We start from the raw sequence: 23,186 nt of genomic DNA, 5'->3' as shown, positions 1-23,186 counted from the left end.
TTTCTAGTTGTGGTAGATGCTGACATTTAAAACTCTACTGTTACTTGTTTTGATTTTAAACCACTGATACTTTCATCTTGCAAATTTCATTGTTATAAATGGCCTTCATTTTTCTTTATTCAATCATCAGTTCTGTATCTTTGATGATATTCTTAGTGTTCTTTGTTTTAGATATACAATTTGGGGTTTGGAATGAATATTTCTTTAATATTTTATAGAATTTCCTTTTTGAGTGTTTGCTTTAGCTTTATTTTTTTGATGTGGACCATTTTTAAAGTCTTTTATTGAATTTGTTACAATATTGCTTCTGTTTCATGTTTTGGTTTTTTGGCCACGAGGCATGTGGGATCTTAGCTCCCCAACCAGGGATCAAACCCACAGCCCCTGCATTGGAAGGCGAAGTCTTAGCCACTGGACTGCCAGGGAAGTCCCCGACTTAGCATTTGTTTCCCCGAAAGCTGTATAACCTCTAGAAATTTTTGAAAAGATAGTCTATTCCTTTTACTCTGTTTCATATTAGTTAGTACCTATTATGAACCCATACACCTTTGTTCTAATGGGCTATCTTTTTTTAAGGAGTTTCAGGTTCATGGAGGAATTAGGTGGAAGTTAGAGATTTCCCATGTATTTTCCACCCCAGATATGCAGACCCTCCCTCATAATCAACACCTGACAGGAGAGTATGTTTGTTATCACTGAGGAACCTACATTGACATGAATTACCCACTCAAAGTCCTATGTTAGAGTTCACTCTAGGTGTTATATATTTTGTAGGTTTGGGCAAATGTATACTGACATGTGTGTACCATAATAGTACCATAAAAAGTAATTTCATTATTTAAAAATCCTCTGTGCTCTACCTATTCATCTCTCCCTCCCTCCTAACCGCTGCAATGACAGATCTGGTTACTGGCTTCATACGTTTGCCTTCTGCAGCATGTCGTCTAGTTGGAATCGAACAGTTTATATAGCGTTTTCAGATTGTCTTCTTTGACTTAGTTATATCCATTTTATTTTCTCCATGACTTTTCATAGTTTGATAGCTCATTTCTTTTTAGTGGTGAATAATATTTCCGTTGCCTGGATGTACCACAGTTTATTACTCCATTCACCAACTGAAGGATGTTTTGGTTCCTTCCAAGTTTAGATGATACGGATAATGCTGCTATAAATACTTATATGCAGGGAATTTATTTCTGCATGTTTGTTTTTTGTTTTTGTGGCATCTAATAGTTTTTCATTCCTTTTTGTTGCCTCGTAATAGTCCATGAATGAATACAACATTTTGTTTATCCATTTGTGAGTTGGACATTTGGGTTGTTTCCATCTTTTGGCTATTGTGAACAATACTGCTAGAAACATTTTTGAACAACATTTTTTGTGGACGTATATTTACATTTTCCTTTTGCATAAAGCTAAAAGTGCAGTTGATTGGTCATGTGGTAATTTTCTGTTTAATCTTTTTTTTTTTTAAATTTATTTATTTATTTATGGCTGTGTTGGGTCTTCGTTTCTGTGCGAGGGCTTTCTCTAGTTGCGGCGAGCGGGGGCCACTCTTCATCGCGGTGAGCGGGCCTCTCATTATCGCGGCCTCTCTTGTTGCGGAGCACAGGCTCCAGACGCGCAGGCTCAGCAGTTGTGGCTCACGGGCCTAGTTGCTCCGCGGCATGTGGGAACCTCCCAGACCAGGGCTCGAACCCGTGTCCCCTGCATTGGCAGGCAGATTCTCAACCACTGCGCCACCAGGGAAGTCCCTCTGTTTAATCTTTTGAGGAACTGCCAGTGTCTTCCAAAAGCAGCTGTTGCACCATTTGACGTTTCCACCAGGAGTGAGTGTATGAGTGAGGGTTCCAGTTTCTCTACACCCTCACCAACACTTATCTTTCTCTTTGACTACAGCCATTGTAGGAGTGTGGAGTTGTACCTCATCCTGGGTTTGACTTGCATTTTTCTATTGAAAAATTATGTTAAACATCTTCTTTGTGTGCGTATTGGCTGTTTTTCTTTGTTCTTTGGAGAAATGTCTGTTCAGATCCTTTGCCCATCCTAAAATTGGGTTGTCTTTTTTTGTTGAGTATAAATAAGTTCTTTATATCTTCAAAATGCAGGTGCCTTGTCAGATATTTATGATTGGTGAGTATTTTTTTATTGTTTTGTAGGTTTCCTTTTCACTTTTAGAGGGTAGAAGCTTAAAGGCTGCAGGAGATAATTGAGATTTTGTTTTTAAACTAGGTTCTTATAGCATCCACAATAACAGTCCCAAAATGGATTTTCGTGACTGGGAGGCCTTTAGGTTAATTGTAAGTATTCCTCAGTCTTAACTTTCTGGGATGAAAGGTACTTAGGCCCACTTGGGGGCGCGTTTGTTTCACCCTGCAGCCTCTGAGAACTGTGTTTGCACAAGTAATCAAGTGGATCACGACACCCGTGCTGCTCTCCTTAGACCACGCCCCCCCCCCACCCATGGCTACTGTTTTCTGACTGCGTTCATCTTGTTTTTACATTTCCTGTTTACAAAAGTAATTGTCAATGTAAAAGACACGTTTTGACCAGGTAAGAAAGTTTCACTCCCAAAAACCTTGGTCTAGAAGACAGTGTTACCTCATTTGACAGGAAAACCACCTTCCATTAACATCCTTTGGGAAGATGATAGTGTATTGTTGATCCTTTTCCTAATAATATCTGACTAATAAAGTGGAGCTAAGTCTACTTGTTTCTTTTTTGTCCATCCTGCCTTGTTACCAGGATGCATTTAGTAGGAAGAAGTCATGATGTGGATAATGACAAAAGTTGAAAATTCAAAAATTAGATGTAGTTTACTTTAAATACAGCACAGCTTACTGATAGGTCTAATTAGCTTCTCTGTTAAAAAGAAACACCGCCCCCCCCCCAAAACAATCCCCTGTTCATCACTTATTTAAAAAATGTTTATTGGACTCCTAGTATATATTGATAGAAAGCACCACAATGATAACTTCTTTTAAACTGTTTGCTCTCCTTTCTTCATTTTTCCTAACCTCCCCACCCTGTACCTTAGTCAAGCAGAAATCTGTTCTGTTTGTTTGTTTTGTGTTTTGCTTCTTTTTGATTCCACATGTAAGAGAAATCATAAGGTATTTGTCTTTCTGTGTGTCACTCACTTCAGGTAGCATAATGCCCTTCATGTTGTCACGCATGGCAAGTTTTCATTCTTTTTAATGGCTGAATAGTATTACACTATATATATTTAGACATGTCTGAGTTTCTTTATTCATTTATATTCATTGATGGGCACTTAGGTTGTTTACTATTGTAAATAATACTGCAGTGAACAGGGGGATGCATATATCTTTTTGAGATAGTGTTTTCATTTTCATCATATAAATACCCAGAAATGGAATTGCTGGATATTACGTTAGTTCTATTTATTTGAAGAACATCTGTACTGTTTTTCGTAGTGTCTGCACTAACAGAACACAAGGATTCCCTTTTCTCCACATCCTTGCCAACACTTACTTGTCTTATATTTATATCTATATTAAAGTCATTCTAAGAATTGTGAGGTGATATCTCATTGTGGTTTTAATTTTTATTCCCCTGATGATGATGATGTTGAACATCTTTTCATGTATCTGTTGACCATCTGTATGATTTCTTTGGAAGAAAATCTATTCGGATCTTCTGCCCTTTTTTTTTTTTTTTAATCAGAATTTTTGTTGTTTTTGTTGAGCTGTGAGATCTTTATGTAATTTAGATTTTAAGCCCCTTAAATATGATTTGTAAATATTTTCTCCCAACCCATACGTTGCCTTTGCATTTTGTTGATAGATTCCATTCTTGTGCACAAACAAACTTTTTAGATTGATGTAGACCTACTTGTTTATTTTTGTTTCTTTTGCTTTTACTTTTCATTTCAGATTCAAAAAATCATTGACAAGATATCAAGGAGCTTACTATGCTTTCTTCTAGGTTTTTTTTTCAGGTATTGCATTCAAGTCTTTGCTCTGTTTTGAGTTAATTTATGCATATGGTATAAGACAGTGGTCCAGTTTCATTCTTTTGTATGTGCCTTTCAGTTTTCTCAATACCAATTATTGATGACACTGTCCTTCCCCCCTTGTATATTTTTGGCTCCTTTGTTGTAAATTTATTGATTGCATATGTGTGGGTTTATTTCTGGGCTTTCTAGTCTCTTCCACTGACTTACGTCTGTTTTAAGGCCAGTAGCATACTCTTTTAGTTTCCATTCTTTGTAACATCGTTTGAAATTAGGGAATGTGATGCCTTCACCTTTTTTATTCTTTCTGAAGATTGCTTTGGCTATTTGGTGTCTTTCTGGTTCCACACAAATTTTAGGATTATTTGTTCTAGTGCATGTTTTTGCATGCAGAGAAGTTTTTGGCTCATTTGTGTAACTACCAGGTAGTGCGATTGCTAGATCATATTTAAGATTGTAAGAAACCGCAAACTCTTCCAAACTAGCTGTACCATTTAGCATTCCCATCAGCAATGAATGAAAGTTTTTGCTGCTCTGCATCATTTCTAATTTTTGATGTTTTCAGTGTTCTGTATTTTGGCCACTATCATTGGTGTTTAGTGGTATCACATTTGTTTTAACACACATTTTCCTCAATTAAATCTATGTCATTTTTTACTTTTTATTAAGTTTTAGTCACAGGTACCATTCAATTGATTTGCTGTAGTTTTCTATAAGGAAGTTTTGATTTCTATTTTAATTACAATTTTTTTTTGCTGCAAATAATTGTTTTGCTGAAGGTTTTACTTTCATTTTAGGTTCGTAGGGTTTGCTGGCAAAATAACCACTCTTACACTCAGTTAAACAAGAATTCAGAGAGTTCATTGAATTAAAAGATTACAGTATACTAATTAAGAATAGTATAACTAACTAAGAAAGTATAGTAAAGACACAGGTTTATTACATCACGGAATTGGGGAAGCACCTACATCCAGATCCAAGTAGCACTGGGAAGTCCCTTCAACAGCAACAATCTGGAGTCCCAGTTGGGAAGGCCCCGGGCAGTGCATCTACCCCACGGGTGAGACTTGTTTCCTACTGGAAGGATTCCTGCTTTTAGCATCAGGCCATAGGCTGACAACAGTCAGTCAGCCTACGTGCAAATTTGCAGCTCTGGTTATTGTCATAAATGCCTTGGTCTTAACTCATAAGTCTTGGAGTGTTCTCTGATCCTCGGGGGCTGGCCAGGCCCTCAGGGTGCAAGAAGGCCCCAGACTTACTCCTTGATTTACAAGGTGTGCTGCCTGCAGGTAGCTCAGCAGTTCAGCATGTAGCCAGCTTTTAGGGTCATTGCCCGGTCAGAGAGGCCTAGTGCTGCCTCTGAAGCCTGAACAAGACTACTTTACTAGCTTCCCCAACATTAATTTATTCTAATAATTATTCTCCCTGTGTAGATTCTTCATGTACATCTTGGGATGCTGATATTTAAATATCTCATTCTGTTTAAGGAAATGTAGGTAATTTTTTTATACTCCATGGTTTCCTCATTATTACTGCTTCTAACAATGTTTCTCAGAAATTTTCTTACATTCCTTGAATTACATATTTCAATGAAGCCTCTTTTGTTCCCTGTCCTCTCTTTCTTTCAACTAAATTTCATCAAAAGTGACCTGGTCCTTGTTGATATACAACCTATTATTGTCCTGTTCTTCAGGCTGTTAATTGGCTGCTTATGCTGTCAACCACATCTCTGCACATAGAACTCTGCCATGGATTAGCACGGCTCTGCCAGAATTGTTTCTGTGGTTAAACCCTGCTGTGAACAACACTTGTCCATACAAGTCATTCTTTCCTCTAGGTTGTTCAGTAATGCCCCTTAGGGTTTTCTGTTGCTGTTCCAGAAGTCAAAATTCATTACTTTCTGTTACATGCATATTAATTCCTATTGATAAGAGTAAGTATATCTTTAGTGATATACATACAGTAAGAGCACTTGTCATCTGATGTCTGTTATATGTTTGGGATTCTAATGTTAAAAGATCCAAAGATATGATTTCAAATACTTTAAAAAATTCCAGCAGAAGAGATCTGTTACTTTTATATAACAAAGCTGTTTGCACTAAAAAACTTCATGCTAAAATTGATATTGTTTTTAAAATGTATAAGTAGTTTAAAAGTTATTCTTGCCAAATATAATCACATCCACAAAGAGTTTAAACCTTGGCAAAAGCCTCCTGCTAGCTTTGTTTCCACCAGTCAACCTCTGTCGCCCCTGCCAAGAGATCATCATCCAGCAGCCATGATCAGCCTCCATTGCTGTACCCTTGAGAGGGTTTTATTGCATCCACATGTGTTCACACAGAGTGAATTCATTCATTCTCCAGGTTTTGCTTTTAGGTCCTGCAAAGAACATTCTTGTACATATCTTCCGGAACAAGTAATGTATGCCTAGGAATGGAATTTCTGAGATACTCAGCTTGATCATGTTTAGAGCAAGTACTGGAATAGATGTAAACCTACAGTCTTCCCATAACAGCACTCTCTGCCTTCCTAATATCTTCCACATTTCCTTCATACCAACAATATAGTTTCCATAGAATGAGTCATGTTTATGTTTCTTGCTATGGCAGTTCTTCTTTTCCCAAGGTTAGGCTTTCATCTGCTGCAGCACAGTCCTCTTCCCATAGATTTGCAAGCACAAGCAGTGCTCCCACATTGCCCACTACTTTCACTCTTGCTTTGTTAAATCCCAGTCCTGGCCTTCCCTCAGATTTTTGTGGAGCTAAGTGAACTCTATTGGTACTTCTTAGTACCATATTAATATTTAGCACTTGGGCTCCCCAGTTCCCGTAAGACCCCACCCCGCCCCATACCCCACACACTGCATAAGGAAGGACCCCTACTTGCACACAGTACAGTTTGCTCAGATCAGCAACTCGGTCTGGTCACTGTGTACATCAACACGTGCTGGACGTGACTCATCATTATCTGGGAATGGCAGGACAGTCACAGTAGAAGTGACACAGCTCACTGCCCGTATCTTCCTTGAAACATTTCTAAGATACGGGTTACTTCCTTCAAATTTTCTTAAAATCTGTACTGCCTGGATGGACGATGCTGCTTAATACATATGAACATGTCATGTTACTCTGCACACCCAGGTTCAAACTGTCTCTTGAATTTGCTTTCTGTGTGCGTTAGAGATAGATGCGTGTTTCTATATGAAAAACTGTGATACTTTACCTCAAGAATAATTAAATAATTAATGCTGTTATAGGGCTTGAAATATTGCATGGCAGACAGTAAGGACTGTAAAGTTACCTTTAGTTAACTAGATGTGTCATTTTTTGGTCATGGTTATTATGAAATTGACCTTGGCCTACATTATATTTTGGCTGTTGTCTTTTTCTAATTATTTTCCATATAGATGTTCTCTCTGACCTTAAGATAACAATTTTCAAAGCATACATTATATACCATATGTATATATATATTTTTTGCCATACAAGTGTACAATTAAATGACACTCCACAGTTAGGTAGTTGAACTATGTAGAACCGCAGGCATGACATCATGATTGAGATTTCAGACCATTTTCCCTAATTCTTAAACTTTATACATACGTTTACCTGAATCTGATATTTCAAAATTCAGTGCTTATCAAGATATTATTTTTCCTATTGTATGTTCCTTCTGAAATGAAAATTATTTTTTTTTGTTGGTATTTACCGGAGGATCTTTTAGAATTCCAGAGGCTTATTATTTTGTGTAAACGTGGTTATTTATTACCTTACCTGCTTGATTTATCATGGGTTATATAAATGCTTTATCAGTTATTATTGTGATATACAGATTTTAAAAAATATTTTTTTCTTACATCATACTCACATGTGATTAACATTATTATAAAGGTTAAGGATTAGGGAAGACAGTCTCAAATCTCAAGGATGATTTCATGCCTGGATTTTTATAAGCCAGTACATAGGTAAACGTTCTAACTATGGACTATCATTTAGTTATCCAGATACAATGCAAAATATATATGTAGTATGTAGTGTATGGTTGAAATTCTATTATCTAAGATCAGAGAAAACAGTAATATGGGAAAATATATAAAAAGAAAATTATATAACAATAGTGTCTGAAGACCATGTTTGAGAAAACTGTTCATTGTATATGATTTTTTATGTAATTATCTAAGCTATTTTCCAACTCCATTTAATAGGAAGCCATTCTGCTAGACTTGCAATCAAGGAGTTATCACCAAGAGAGGACACTGATAAAGGAGAATTATGCCATATAGTGGTACTGGAAAGAAATGAAAGTCATGGCATCAAGGATTTTGACCTCAAGAAGTCTGTGCAGATGTGCAGGAGTGTGAGAGTGAGTGGGGATATGATGCAAGAGATTATGAAGAAGTGCTTTTGACCCATAACAAAAATCTCAGAGAGAAGATCAAGATAATAAATCCTTAATTAATTTTCCTCAGAGTGTTTCTGTAAGAAGTAATGCATGTGAATATTTCACGCACGACAAGCCATTTGTAAGAAGTTTGTTAACAACGAAAAAAATAACGTCAGCGTTGCTGGAAACAGAGATCTCAAGTGTTTGGAAAGTAGACCTGGAGTGAGGCTGCAGGCCCAGGCGGCTCAGCTGCAGAGATTTCCAGCTGAGGAGAAAGTGTATGCATGCGGTCAAGTTGAGAAGCCAGTCAGCAGTGGTTCCTTAGTTTCACCACTTCACAGAATTGCTCCTAGTGTGGAAAACACTTTGGTCACCTGCACAACACAGGAGAACACACACTCGAGAAAAATCTTACAACTGTAATGACTCTGGGAAGGCTTTTAGCAAAAGCTCAAACCTCAGGAATCACAGGAGAATTCATTCTGGACAGAAACCTTACAGATGTAGTGAGTGTGGCAAAGCCTTTAACCACCAGTCACACCTCATAACACATCAGAGAGTGCATACAGGAGAGAAACCTTACAAATGTCATGAGTGTGGCAAAGCCTGTGCTGAGCAGTCAAGCTTTAACAGACATAAGAGAATCCATACTGGACAGAAATCATACAAATGTCTTAAGTGTGGCAAAGCCTTTACAGTGCACTCGTATCTTACTCAACATGAGAGAGTCCATACTAGAGAGGAACCACACAGATGTTATGAGTGTGGCAAGCATTTTACGCAGTGTTCAAACCTTATGGCACACCAGAGAATTCATACAGGAGAAAAGCCTTTTAAATGTAATAAATGTGATAAAGCTTTTATTGAACAGTCACAACTTTGGGGTCATGAGAGAACTCACACTGGAGAGAAACTTTACAAATGTGATGAGTGTGTCAAAGCCCTTACAAGACATTCATATCTTATTCAACATAAAACAATCCACACTGGAGAAAATCCTTACCAATGTAATATGTGTTGCAAAGCTTATACTCAATTTGCAAGCCTCACCAGGCATCTCAAAATACATACTGAAAACAAACATAAGCCTCACATAAGTGGCAATGCTTTGGTCCAAAGCTCAAGGTTTAGGGGTCACCAGAGATTTTAAAAAGTAGAAACTCTAAGAATAAAGCAATTCAGACAAAATCTGTGCATGTATTCAAGCCTTACTTAACATATGGGAGTCTATCAGGGAGAAAGAAGACATACAGATGGCCAGCAGACACGTGAAAAAATGCTCACTGTCACTGATCATCAGGGAAGTATAAATCAAAAGTGCAATGAGGGGGCTTCCCTGGTGGCGCAGTGGTTAAGAATCCGCCTGCCAATGGAGGGGACACGGGTCCAAGCCCTGGTCCAGGAAGATCCCACCTGCCATGGAGCAGCTAAGCCTGTGTGCCACAACTACTGAGCCTGCGCTCTAGAGCCTGTGAGCCACAACTACTGAAGCCCAGGTGCCTAGAGCCCGTGCTCTGCAACAAGAAAAGCCACCACGATGAGAAGCCCACGCGCCGCCACAAAGAGTAGCCCCCGCTCTCTAGCACCTAGAGAAAACCCGTGTGCAGTAGCGAAGACCCAATGCAGCTAAAAAATTAAATGAATAAAATTTTTAAAAATCATATAAAAAAAGCTCAATGAGGTACCACCTCACACCTGTTTACAATGGCTATCATCAGAAAGACAAGCATTGGCAATGGTGTGGAGAAAAGGGAACCCTGTCCTCTATTGCTGGGATTTTAAGTTGGTGCAACATTTACGGAAAACATTACTGAAGTTCCTCAAAAATTAAAACAGGTGAACCAGGTATTGCACTTTGAAGTATTTACTGGCAGAAAAGAAAAACAGTAATTTGAGAAAATATAGGCATTTGAATATTCATTGTAACATTATTTCCAGTAGCCAAGATAGAGAAGCAGCCTAGGTGTCCATCAATAGATGAACGCTTAGAGGAGATGTTGTATGTCCATGCCGCACAGTGGAATATCAGTCACCCTTAAGAAAAGAAGTCCAGCCATTTGAAACAAAATGGATGGATCCAGAGGATTTTATGCTAAGTGACGTAAGTCAGGTGTAGAAAAACAAATACTGCACGATCTCACTTATACGTGGAATCAAGGAAGTAAAAGCACAAGACAAGGAAAACAGATTCACAGATAAAGAACAAATGTGTGGTTGTTGCCAGAAGGAAGGGCGGTGCAGCAGCAGGTAAACTAGGTGAAGGAGATTAGGCACAAACCTCTATATAATAAGTCATGGGGATGTAATATCCAGCATAAGGAATATGTTTAGAAGTAGCATGGTAGTAGCTCTGAGGAAAGATGGCTACACATATCATTGTGATCATTTCATAAAGTATGCAAATGTTACCTCATACAGTACAGCCAATACTAATACTGTTGTATATCAATTATATTTCAATAAAAAGAGACTCCATCATAGAGAGAAACCATACAAAACTTATGTGGAAAAGCCTGTAACTAGGGCTCATGCCTTACCTTATATCAGAATATACATCTTTGAGAGAAACCAAACAAATATCATGTATAACTGCATAGCAGGGTGATAGTTGGAAATAATATTATAATACATGTTAGTGCAGCTTCTATCAGAAATAATTTGTCCCTTCTTTGTTCACACAAAATACATCCAACCTCGTATGTTAAGGATAGAAGAAAAGGAAAGGAGAAAAAGTTCTAGCAAACATGACTTGAGTCACACGTGAGGATTTCACAAGTTTCATGAGATTCCTCTTGAATCAGAGTCCTATATGGAGTCTTCATCACTCATAACACATTATGCTGAAACAGAGAAATAAAACTTAAATAAATCCTACCACTTATTGAAGAAAAAGGAGGTACCCAGTGGTCTTTGGTCCACAGCAAATGTGCAGTTTTGCTGAGCAGATGTTCTCAGGTCCCTCTATTCCATACGGCCAGGAATGGGAAATGATCTTTTCTGGACTCCGTCTTTTCCCCTGAGAATGGATATCCAATATTTTGTGTTTTGTTGTTTTTCACTTAACCTAGTAACACCCAACAGAGTATTTATTACAAACTATGCCTTCCTTGAGCAATAAGCACTTTTCCCCAGTACCTTCCCAGGACCTTTAGCCCATGTGCCCTAGAGCCTGTTCTCTGCAACAGGAGAAGCCACCGCAACGAGAAGCCTGCGCACCACAACGAGGAGTGGCCCCCGCTCGCCACAACTAGAGAAAGCCCGCACACAGCAACAAGGACTCAATGCAGTCAAATAAATAAATAAATGAATAAATAAACTTATTAAAGAAAAAAAAACTACAGTGAGATATCACCTCACACCCCTTAGAAGGGCTATCATCAAAAAGCCAAGCGATAACAAGTATTGAGCAGAATGTGGGAAAGAAAAAGGATCACTAGTGCACTGCTGGGAAGAATGAAAACTGTTGCAGCCACTATGGAAAATAGTATATAATTTCCTCAAAATATTAAAGAAAAAAAAACTATCAAATAATGCAGCAATTCCACTGCTAGGTATATATCGGACAAAATAAAATCACTGTCTTCAAAAGATACCTGCCTGCACTCCCATATTCATTATAGCAGTATTCACTATAGCCAGCTCATAGAAACAACCTAAAGTGTCCAAGAGATGAATGGATTAAAAAAAATCTAGCAGACACACACAATGCAATATGATTCAGCCACAGAAGAGAAGGAAATTCTGTTATTTGTACCAACATGGACAGACGTATAGAGTATATGCTCAGTAAAATAAGTCAGACATAAAAAGTAATACTGAATGATCTCACTTATATGTGGAATATACATATATAGAAGAACGAAAGAGACAAAAGTTAACAGAAGTAGAAGAAAAAAGTATATTAGAGATAAATGAAACAGAATAAAAACTACAGAAAACTACAACCCTACAATATGGTGGTTTGAAAAGGACGAAAACACTGACAAACACCTAGATTTACTCACAAAGAGAACACTCAAACTACTGAAATCAGGAATGAAAGAGGGGACATCAGAAATGATTCTACAGAAATCAAAATAATTCTAAGAATACTAAGAACTATTCTATACCTAAATGTTGGATAACCCAGAAGAAATGGATACTCTCCTAGAAAATATAACCTCTCAAGACTGACTCATGAATAAATAAAAAAATGTGAACAGACCTATTCCTATTAAGGAGATTGAAATCACTAATCGAAAACCATACAACAAAGAAAAGCCAGATAGCTTCACTGCAGAATTCTTCTCAACATTTAAAAACAATTAAGACCAATCTTACTTTCACTCTTCAAAACAACTGAAGGAAAGGAAACAGTTCTAAACTCCCTCTATGAGGCCAGAGTTACTCCAATAACAAAACCAGACAAAGACACTACAAGAAAACCAGAGGCTACAATCTCTAATGAATAATGATGCAAAAATCATCAATAAAATAATAGTAAACTGAAACCAACAGCACATTAAAAGGATTATATGCTGTGACTAACAGGGATATATTTTTGAAATATAAGGATGGTTCAACATATGAAAATCTTTTGATGTAAAACAGCACATTAACAGAATGACGGGAAGAAAACTACATGATCATTTCTACTGAAAAGCATTTGACAAGCATTTCATGATAAAAACACTCGGTAAACTAGAAATAAAAAAAATACTACCTCAACATAATAAAGGCCATATATTAACAGCCCACAGCTACCATCACACTTGATGGGGAATGACTTAAAGCTTTTCCTCTAAGATCAGGCACAAGACAAGGATACCTCCTTTCACTATTTCTAAAAACATTACTGAAAGTCCTAGCAAGGACACATAGGCAGAAATATAGATAGAAGGTATCCAAATAGAAAAAGGAAGAAGAATTTTTTCTGTTTACGACCTACATGATCTAATGTGTAGAAAAAACTGAAGATTCCACAAAAAAAAAATCCTGCTGGAACTAATGAATGAATTCAGAAAAGTTAGAAAAATATGTAGGTATAACCTTATCCAAGGAGAAAAACATTTTTACACTATAACCTAAAAACACTGCTGGAAAATATTAGAGAAGATACCAATAACTGCAAATATATCCCGAGTTCATGGATCGGTAGGCAGTATTGTCAAGATGTCAGTACTACCCAAAGTGATCAATAGATTCAACACAATTCTTAGCAAAATCCCAACAGCGTTTCTTGAAGAAGTAGATAAATCCATCCTAAGATTTATATGCAATCTAAAGACCCTCATAGCAAAAACAAGTTTGAAAATAATAAAGTTGGAGGTCACACAATTATTTCAAAATTATCACAAAGCTAAACTAATCAAAGTGGCAGAGTACTGGCATGAAGACAGAGAGACCCGGGGAACAGAACAGATGTCAGAAATGAACTCTTGTGTATATGGTCAAATGATGTTCCCCAAGGTGTCAGTACCACTCCATGGGGGAAGGTCAGTCTACTGAACTATGCTGAGAGGAGATCAAGATGGTGGCATAGAAGGATGTGGAGCTCATCTTCTCCCACAAATACATCAAAAATAATCTCCACGCGGAACAATGCTCCCAGAATACTTACTGAAAGCTGGCAGAAGATCTCATACAACGAGAACTGCAAGAAAGATCCCCACTTAACCGGTTAGGACAAAAGGGGAAGAAAGGAATCAGGATGGGAACTGCACCCCTGGGAGGGAGCTCTGAAGGAAGAAAGGTTCCCACACCCCAGGAAACTCCTCGACTGGCTGAGAGGTCCACCAGGACAGGGAGGGGAGCTTTCGACGCTGGAGAGGAGAGTGCAGGAGCTGGCTTGTGGCCAGGTAGGGGAGGGAGAGAGCAGCACAGCCAGTCCTTGCCATGCTGCTGCATCTCCCAGCCCAAGATGTGTGCCTCCCGGCATGCGCAGCAACTGGGTGCTGAAACTCAGGCCTCGGCGACATACTCGGGGAGAGGATTCGGTTTTGCTGTGCAGAGACGGCCCAAAGGTCCTGGAGTGTGGTCTGGGCCACAGCTGGGGTTGTGTGCAGGACAGAGCACAGGTCTGCAGTAGGAGCCCACTATCAGTGCACAAAGGGAGGGGCGTGGGTCTGCTATAGCAGCCTCACTGTCAGCGTGCTCAGAGGGGCACAGCTCTGGCCGTCGCAGGCTTTGGGAGTGCGCACGGGTGGCAGGTTTGGGGAGCGCACACGTGTCACTGGAGGGGCGTCTGACCCGATTATTGGCGCTCTGGCAGCAGGGTTGAGTTGGGGAATGGCACCAGCAGCAGCGGACTTTGTGGGCTCACACACGCGGAGCTGGGGCTGAATCTGAGCCTATTACCAGTGCTCCTGCAGTGGAGGTGGGTGTGAGGGCAGCACCAGCAACCTGGACTTTGTGGGCACACACACTGGGTAGCAGGCGGTGTCACAGAGTCACACATCCCAGTGGAGAGCTACTGGGGAGGAATACATCATAGCTCCTTTCCCAGCAGGGTGATCCAGTCCTGCCTGCCTCACGTCACAGCTTAGAATTGGACCTGGGGGCTTCTACCCCAACCAGTACTCCAACTACAGGGCTGTTACAACCACCGAGCAAAGAAGAGGCCCTGCCAAACATCCACTGCAGGCTCTGGTCACCACAACAACAAACGTACCACCTATCAAGAGGACAGTGGCCAGCACACCCTGACGAAAGATGTGGCAAGCGTCCATAGCAAAATAGCCCTTGCACCAAAAATTTTGGACTGGGCTTCCCTGGTGGCGCAGTGGTTGAGGGTCTGCCTGCCAGTGCAGGGGACGCGGGTTCGAGCCCTGGTCTGGGAGGATCCCACATGCCGCAGAGCAACTGGGCCCGTGAGCCACAACTACTGAGCCTGCGCGTCTGGAGCCTGTGCTCCGCAACAAGAGAGGCCGCGACAGTGAGAGGCCCGCGCACTGCGATGAAGAGTGGCACCCGCTTGCCACAACTAGAGAAAGCCCTCGCGCAGAAATGAAGACCCAACACAGCAATCAATCAATCAATCAATCAATCAATCAATAAATAAATAAAAACCAAAAAAACCCAAAAAACTATTGATGCAATGATGGCAAAGTGCTCATTAAAAAAAAAAAAAAAAAAAAATATTTTGGACTCACACACACAGTCTATTCAGGGATGCTCCCGCATAAAAGCAGCCCTTCAACAGTAGATAACTGTTGCTCCTAAATTCACAGAGAAATATAAATAAAGTGAAAAAGCAGAGGAATACTTCCAATTAGAAGAACAAGATAAATCTCCTGAAACAACAAAAAATTAAACAGACCTCTTCAGTCTGTAAGCCCCAAGTTCACAAAGGAGGTAATAAAAATGCTGAAGGTATTAAGAAAGACTATCAAATAGAAATGCAGATCACTGTAGCAAGGAACTAGAAAACATAAAGAGGAGCCAAACAAAACTAGAAAACTCAATTGCCAAGATAAAAACCGAACTAAAGGTAATGAATAAGGAGACTAAATAAGGCAGAAGAACAAATAAGTGATCTGGAAGGCAGAGTAACAGAAATCACACAGTGAGAAGAGCTGAGAGACCTACACCAAGACATATTAAAATGGCAAAAGTTAAAGGATTCTAAAGGCATCAAGAGAAAAACAAAGTCAGTTACAAGGGAACCCCCATAAGGCTATCAGCTGACTTCTCTACAGAAACTCTTGCAGACCAGAAGGTAGTGGCAAGATATATTCAAAGTCCTGAAAAGGACAAACCTGCAACCTAGAATACTCTACCCAGCAAGATTATCATTTAGAATAGAAGAAGAGGTAAAGAATTTTTCAGACAAGCAAAAACTAAAAAAATACAGCAATCCTAAACCCACCCTAAAAGAAATATTGAAAAGATCTTCTCTAAATAGAAAAGCAAGAATCTATAGGAAAGGGAAAAATCACAATACAAAAGGCAAATATATAAAAGGATTGAAAATCACATAAATGAGCCAATTCATAGATTAAAAAACAATCAAAAATATTTTATGAAAGCAATTATAACTACAACGAACAGCAAAAGGATAAACATGAAGATGTAAAATAGGACATCAAAATCACAAAATGTGAGGGTTAACATACTTGAAAACCAGGGTAACCACAAATCAAAAACATACAATAGAGTCACAAAAACCCAAAAGAAAGGAACTCAAGCATAATGCAAAAGAAAACTATCAAACCACAAAAGTAAAAACAAAAAAGGAACACAGAAGAAATACAAAATTAACTGGAAAACAAGGTTTAAAATGGCAGTAAGTACATACTTATCAGTAATTACTTCAAACGTCAATGGACTAAATGCTCCAGTCAAAAGACACATAGTGGCAGATCACAAAATAAAACAAGAACCTACAATATGCTGCCTACAAGAGACCCACTTTAGGGCAAATAACACATACAGATTGAAAGTGAGGGGACGGAAAAAGATATTTCACACAAATGGAAATGACAGGAAAGGGGGGGTAGCAATACTCAGACAAAATAAACTTTAAAACAAAGGCCATAAAAAAAGACAAAGAAGGACACTATACCATGATAAAAGGATCACTACAAGAAGAGGACATTACACTTATTAACGTATACGCACCCAATATAAGAGCACCTAAATACATAAAACAAATACCTAACAGACATAAAGGGAGGAATTGAAGGGAATACAATAATAATAAGATGCTTTAATACCCCACTAATATTAATGGACAGATCTTCCAGACAGAAAAACAATAAGGCAACAGAGATCCTAAATGACACAATAGAACAGTTAGGCTTAATTGATATCTACAGGATATTACATCCAAAAAACCCAGAATACACATTCTTTTCAAGCGCAGATGGAATATTCTCTACAATACACCACATACAAGGACAAAAAAATAAATCTCAACAAACTAAAACGGATAGAAATTATTTCAAGCGCCTTTTCTGACCACAACAGCATGAAACTAGAAATCACAGAAAGAGAAATAGGAAGAAAACGATTACATGCAGACTAAACAACAGGCTACTAAAAAACCAATGCGTCAACGATGAAAGCAAAGAGGAAGTCAAAAAATATGTTGAGACAAATGACAATGAAAACATAACCATAAAATATCTATGCAATGAAGCAAAAACAATCCTAAGGGAATTTCATAGTGATAGAGGCCTTCTTCAAAAAAGAAGAAAAATCTCAAACAACCTAAACTATCACCTAGAAGAATCAGAAAAAGAAGAACAACACCTAAAGTCAGCAGAAGGAAGAAAATAAGATCAGAGAGGAAATAAAACATAGTGATAAAAAAGAATAGAAAAAAATTAAAACAACTGCTGGTTTTTTGAATAGATAAAAATTGACAAACTTCTGACCAGCCTCACCAATAACAAAAGAGGACCCAAACAAACAAAATAAGAAATGAAAGAGAGATAACACCTGAGACCACAGAAATACAAAAAATCGTAAGACAATACTATGGAGTTATATGCCAACAAAATCGACAACCTAGGAAAAATGTACAAATTTCTAGAAACATACAGACTCCCAAAATTGAATCAAGAAGAAACAGATAATTTGAACAGACTGATCACTAGAAATGAAACAGAATCTGTAATTAAAAAAAAAAAAAAACTCCCTGCAAACAAAAGTCTGGGACCAGATGGCTTCATTGGGGAATTCTACCAAACATACAAAGAACTTATACCTACCCTTCTCAAATTCTTCCGAAAGACTTAAGAGGAGGGCACATTCCCAAAGTCATTCTATGAAGCCACCATCGCCCTGATACCAAAAACCAGAGAAAGACAATACCGAAAAAGAAAATTACAGGCCGATATCTTTGATGAATATACATGCAAAAATCCTCAAAAAATATTAGCAAACTGAATCCAACAACACATAAAAAGGATCATATACCATGATCAAGTTGGATTCATTCCAGGGTCACAAGGATGGTTCAACATTCACAAATCAATCAACGTGATACACCACATCAACAAAAGAAAAAAACCACATGATCATCTTAATAGATGCAGAAAAAGCATTTGATAAAATTCAACATCCATTCATGATAAAAACTCTCACCAAAGTGGGTATAGAGAAAATATATCTCAACATAATAAAAGCCATTTTTGACAAACCCACGACAAAGGCAGCAAGAATATACAATGGAGAAAAGACAGTCTCTTTAGCAAGTGGTGTTGGGAAAGTTGGACAGCTGCACGTAAATCAGTGAAGTTAGAAAATTCCCTCACACCATACACATAAACTCAGAATGACTTAAAGACTTATATAAGACATGATATCATAGAACTCCTAAAAGTAAACACAGGCAAAACATTCTGACAGGGGCTTCCCTGGTAGTCTAGTGGTTAAGACTCTGCCTTCCAATGCAGGGGACGTGGGTTCGATCCCTGGTCAGGGAACTAAGATCCCACATGCCGCGGGGCACCTAAGCCCACACGATGCAACTACTGAGCTCGCACGCTCTGGAGTCTGCGTGCCACAACTAGAGAGAGAAGCCCACACGCCACAACAAAGAGCTAGTGCACCTCAATGAAGAGCCCGTGTTCCGCAACTAAGACCCAAGGCAGCCAAATAAATAAAATTAATAAAAAAAAACATTCTGACATAAATCGTAGCAATATTTTCTTAGATCAGTCTCCCAAGGCAAAAGAAATGAAAGCAAAAATAAACAAATGGAACCTAATCAAACGTATAAGTTTTGCATAGCAAAGGAAACCATCAACAAAACGAAAAGACAACCTATAGACTGGGAGAAATACTTGCGAACAATGTGACTGACAAGGGCTTAATTTCCAAAATTTACAAACAGCTCATAGAATTCAATACACATACACACAAAAAAACCGATCCAGTCAAAAGTTGGGTGGAAGACCTAAATAGACATTTCTCTAAAGACATACAAGTGGCCAATAAGCACATGAAAAGATGCTCAGAATCACTAATTACTAGAGAAATGCAAATCACAACTACAATGAGGTACCACCTCACACTGGTCAGCATGACCATTATTAAAAAGTCTACAAGTAACAAATGCTGGAGAGGGTGTGGAGAAAAGGGAACCCTCCTACACTGTTGGTGGGAATGTAAGTTAATGCAGCCACTATGGAAAACAGTATGGAGGTTCCTTAAAAAACTAAAAACAGAGTTACCCCATGATCCTGAAATCCCACTCCTGGGAATATATCTGGAAAAGATGAAAACTCTAATTCAAAAAGGATACATGCATGCCAATGTTCATAGCAGCGATATTTACAATAGCCAAGACATGGAAGCAATGTACATGTCCACTGACAGATGAATGGATAGAGTGGAATATTACTCAGCCATAAAACAGAATGAAATATTACCATTTGCAGAAACATGGATGGACCGAGGGATTATCATACTAAATGAAGTCAGACAAAGAAAGACAAACGTTATATGATATTACTTATATATGGATCTAAAAAATGATACAAATGAACTTATTTACAAAACAGAAACAGACTCACAGATATAGAAAACAAACTTATGGATACCAAAGAGGAAAGAGGGGGAAGGATAAATTAGGAGTATGGGATTAACAGATACACAAGGATGGTTCAACATATATATACTACTATGTATAAAATAGATAAAAAACATATATATACTACTATGTATAAAATAGATAAAAAACAAAGATTTACCATATAGCACAGGGAAGTATATTCAATATCTCATAATAACCTATAATGGAAAATAACCTGAAAAAGTGTGTGTGTGTATATGTATGTATCTGTATATATATAGATATAAAACTGAGTCACTTTGCTGTACGCCTGAAACCAACACAATATTGTAAATCAAGTATAATTCAATAAAGTAATAAACAAGCAAACAAATAATTTGTAGAGTGAATTAAAAAAAAAAGATGTTGAGGAAACTAAATATCCACATGCAAAGAATGTAGTAGGACCATTATCTTACACAATATACAAAAATTAATGGAAAATGGATCAAAGACCTAAACATAAGACCTGAACGTATAAAAGTCCTAGAAGTAAATATAGGGAAAAACTTGCTGACACTAGATTCAGCAATAATTAACTGGATATAACACCAAAAGCACAGGCCACAAAGTAAAAACAGATAATCTGGACTACATCAAAATCCTAAACTGTTGTGCATCAAAGCACACTCAGTCAAGTGAAAAGACACTATGAAATGGAAGAAAATATTTGCAAATGATATAACAGAGTATAGGTAAAAATTGAGAATACATAAAGACCTCTAAAAGGGTCTGATCACCAGTTCCACCATGGCAGGGGGTCTTTCCCCAATTCAATCCTCAACACTAATATCATAAAAAATACAGACCTGATGACTAAATAAACAAAAATCAAGACCATACATAACGCACAGAAATGTACAAAATGAAAGTAGCAGTGCCTTAAACAAAACAAACTATAGCTTATCATTGAAGGTGTCACACCAATTCATAAGCTCTTTTATTAACATGCTTCAAAATTAGGTGTTGAGGTAGAATGAATAAAGGCACACACAGGTGACAAAATACGTAGCGTGAACAACAGTTTAGTCAACAGCCTCACAGATACGAGGACGAGAACCTGGACAATGTATTCATAGGAGAAATTCCTATACCATTTACTGAGGTTCATAAAGGATGATCATTGGTATATGTAAGCAACATTGTCACAGTGCCCTTGAGACAGGCTTCTGTGACACTCCTCAACCAGAATAAAAACCTGGAAAGACGTATCAGTCAGGCTCTCATGATACTTTCTATCTCACGTTGTAGAACATGCTGTCCACTCCAGTAAGCAGCTTCAAGTGGTGATTTTGTATGCAGCTGGAGAATATTGCAACACATGAGGGAAAGTATTCTCCATAAAAACTTTCTGTTACCAAGTAAACCCACTCCACAGAGTCCACCAGAAGTTGTCCACTAACTAAAAGTGGATTATCACAGTAAAAAAAAACTGGATAAAATTTCAGACCCTAGGAATATCTATTTCAGAAGCAAGTTTCAGAGTCAAATCAAGCGAACTTAAAGAACATATGGAATCACAAAGTGTCTACATTACCCAACTAGGAAGAGCACTCCAAGAGAGAAAAAAATATAAGATATGCGGGTCAGATATGATAGGATCTTGAGATGGGACCATGTTCTCTACCCGCAGACACCAAGCTAAGAGCCTGAAAAGGTTCACATATGCTCCTCTTGCAGGACTGGGGATCAGAGAGGGCCTCTCTGTCCATGGTCCTTACAGTTTTCCTAAGTAACAATTATGTAAGGTTCAGTCAACCTGGCCACCGCTCGCATCACTGAAGTACGTGGCAAAAGCAGAATGGAAGAAATGGCTGGGAAATAGCAGACAGGGCTTCAGACAGCTCCATGTAGGTTATGAGGTGCCAGATGGAATTAAAGAACAGCCATTGTTTACCATCTGTTACTATCTGTTGATTACATCTTCTCAGAACATCAAATGGGGACTAAACTGACATAGGTTCAAGGGTTGGACTCCGGAGGCATCACCTCTTATCTCTATGGACTAAGAACTGAGCATCCAGTGGAATCAAGACCAGAAGGAGAGATGAGGGGGCAAGAGACCCCTTTAAAACAGCCCACCTCATGCTGCTTAAAGTCAAGAAAGACCGAGTTCACAGAAGGCATATAACAAAGTGTTGTGGATCAAGATAAAGACTGACTTTATCTTTGTTGGAGCTACAGCACCACTGGAAGGTGAAGGGGTAAATTTCACACGTTGAAGCACAGAGTGATAAGTTGCAGAGAAAAATTTCCTCTGAGAGCTCACAAAAAATAAACTTCTCTCCCAACAATGGGAGTGTTTCCCCGACACTATTAAGGGTGTGGCGTCACCTCTGCCCTTCTGACATCTGACCTGGGTTCACACTTCTGCTACTTTCCCACTCATTAGGTTTTCTGATACTTTCATGTCACTCTTGACAGTCCAGGGCTCATTCTCTTGCTTCAAGATGGAGATAATATTCAGATCAGAAAGAGAAATTCCTGCTTATTAGAAGAAGTGTGAAGTGCTGTGGCTCTTCCAGAATCCCAGCTCTTTGTTCAGCTGGGTAGTGAGGACATTACAGGTGGTTCTGCAAAAACATTTCACAAATTCATCCACTGCCTCCTTTTGAATGCAGAGGGAACAGCATAATATGCAGACGCCTAGCTCTCTTCCTAGAACTACTGAATCTAAAGCACAGGGGTAGAAAACACAGGAAATTGGGTATTTTAAAAGTTTCCCATTGGGCTTTATAAATACTCAAGCTCTGGAACGACCCCCGACGTATCATGAAATGGGCAGATCACCTGAAGAAAAGGACAGTTTAAACTCCTGACACTGCACATCCTGAAGCATTTCATGTCCGACTCAACAGGGATTTCAGATCAGCCAAGCAAAACAGGGCCTCCCAAGAGGCACACAGGAAAAATGCAAAGATATCCAAGAGCAGATCCCAACTTCTAGAGGGAGGGAAGTTATCCTCACCCAGGGAGAGCAGGTTCCTGCAGGTCTCCACCATCACGTCCCTGTACAAGGCCCTCTGACCGGGGTCCAGGCATTCCCACTCCTCCTGAGTGAATCCTACGGCCACATCCTTGAAGGTCAACGGTGCCTGAAATGAAAACACATTTCACCAAGGGGCCATGAGTCCTTATTTTTACACAATGTGAGAAGGAGAGACAGGTGTAACAATCAATCTGGTTGAAATATGTAAATGGCAAAGCTATGTAAAGGTATTTGGAGCAAATTATGTGTCTCTAATTTTTAACATCTTATGTTTTATATGAGAGTATGATATCTTCCAA

At 38.6% G+C, this 23,186-nt stretch overlaps 3 protein-coding genes and 1 long non-coding RNA gene across 11 annotated transcripts in view; 2 read left to right on the top strand and 2 right to left on the bottom strand.

The window, feature by feature from the left end:
* The window catches only part of LOC309648346, a 132,613-nt gene extending 124,314 nt beyond the window's left edge, over nucleotides 1-8,299 (bottom strand). The window contains exon 1 of the long non-coding RNA XR_014256620.1: nucleotides 8,169-8,299. This is a non-coding gene — a long non-coding RNA (uncharacterized lncRNA). The remainder of the gene's footprint in view (nucleotides 1-8,168) is intronic.
* Nucleotides 1-23,186, top strand: part of LOC309648210 (zinc finger protein 677-like) — a 205,574-nt gene that overhangs the window by 3,666 nt on the left and 178,722 nt on the right. The window lies entirely within an intron of this gene.
* LOC309648115 (zinc finger protein 525-like) overlaps nucleotides 1-23,186 on the top strand; it is a 219,054-nt gene that overhangs the window by 68,346 nt on the left and 127,522 nt on the right. The gene's annotated exons all lie outside the window — the stretch shown is intronic.
* LOC309648108 (uncharacterized protein) overlaps nucleotides 1-23,186 on the bottom strand; it is a 363,120-nt gene that overhangs the window by 321,854 nt on the left and 18,080 nt on the right. For 3 of the 8 annotated variants that reach the window (XR_014256475.1, XR_014256476.1, XR_014256477.1), the window contains exons 3-4: nucleotides 22,867-22,993; nucleotides 11,235-11,423 (exon numbers count right to left, since the gene is read on the bottom strand). Coding sequence is in view for 1 of the 8 variants with exons in the window: in XM_082436242.1 (XP_082292368.1) it covers nucleotides 22,867-22,993 (127 nt within the window). In the remaining 7 variants the exon portion in view is untranslated. Of the gene's footprint in view, nucleotides 1-5,475; nucleotides 6,356-8,378; nucleotides 11,424-11,510; nucleotides 15,104-15,489; nucleotides 22,994-23,186 lie in introns of those variants that run through there. The other 5 variants (XR_014256478.1, XR_014256479.1, XR_014256481.1 and 2 more) reach the window with 5 other exon arrangements.

The sequence above is a fragment of the Balaenoptera physalus genome, assembly GCF_965194825.1.
Source record: "Balaenoptera physalus genome assembly, chromosome: 19".
NCBI lineage: Eukaryota > Metazoa > Chordata > Mammalia > Artiodactyla > Balaenopteridae > Balaenoptera > Balaenoptera physalus.
This window is presented reverse-complemented; position numbering and strand designations above follow the sequence as displayed.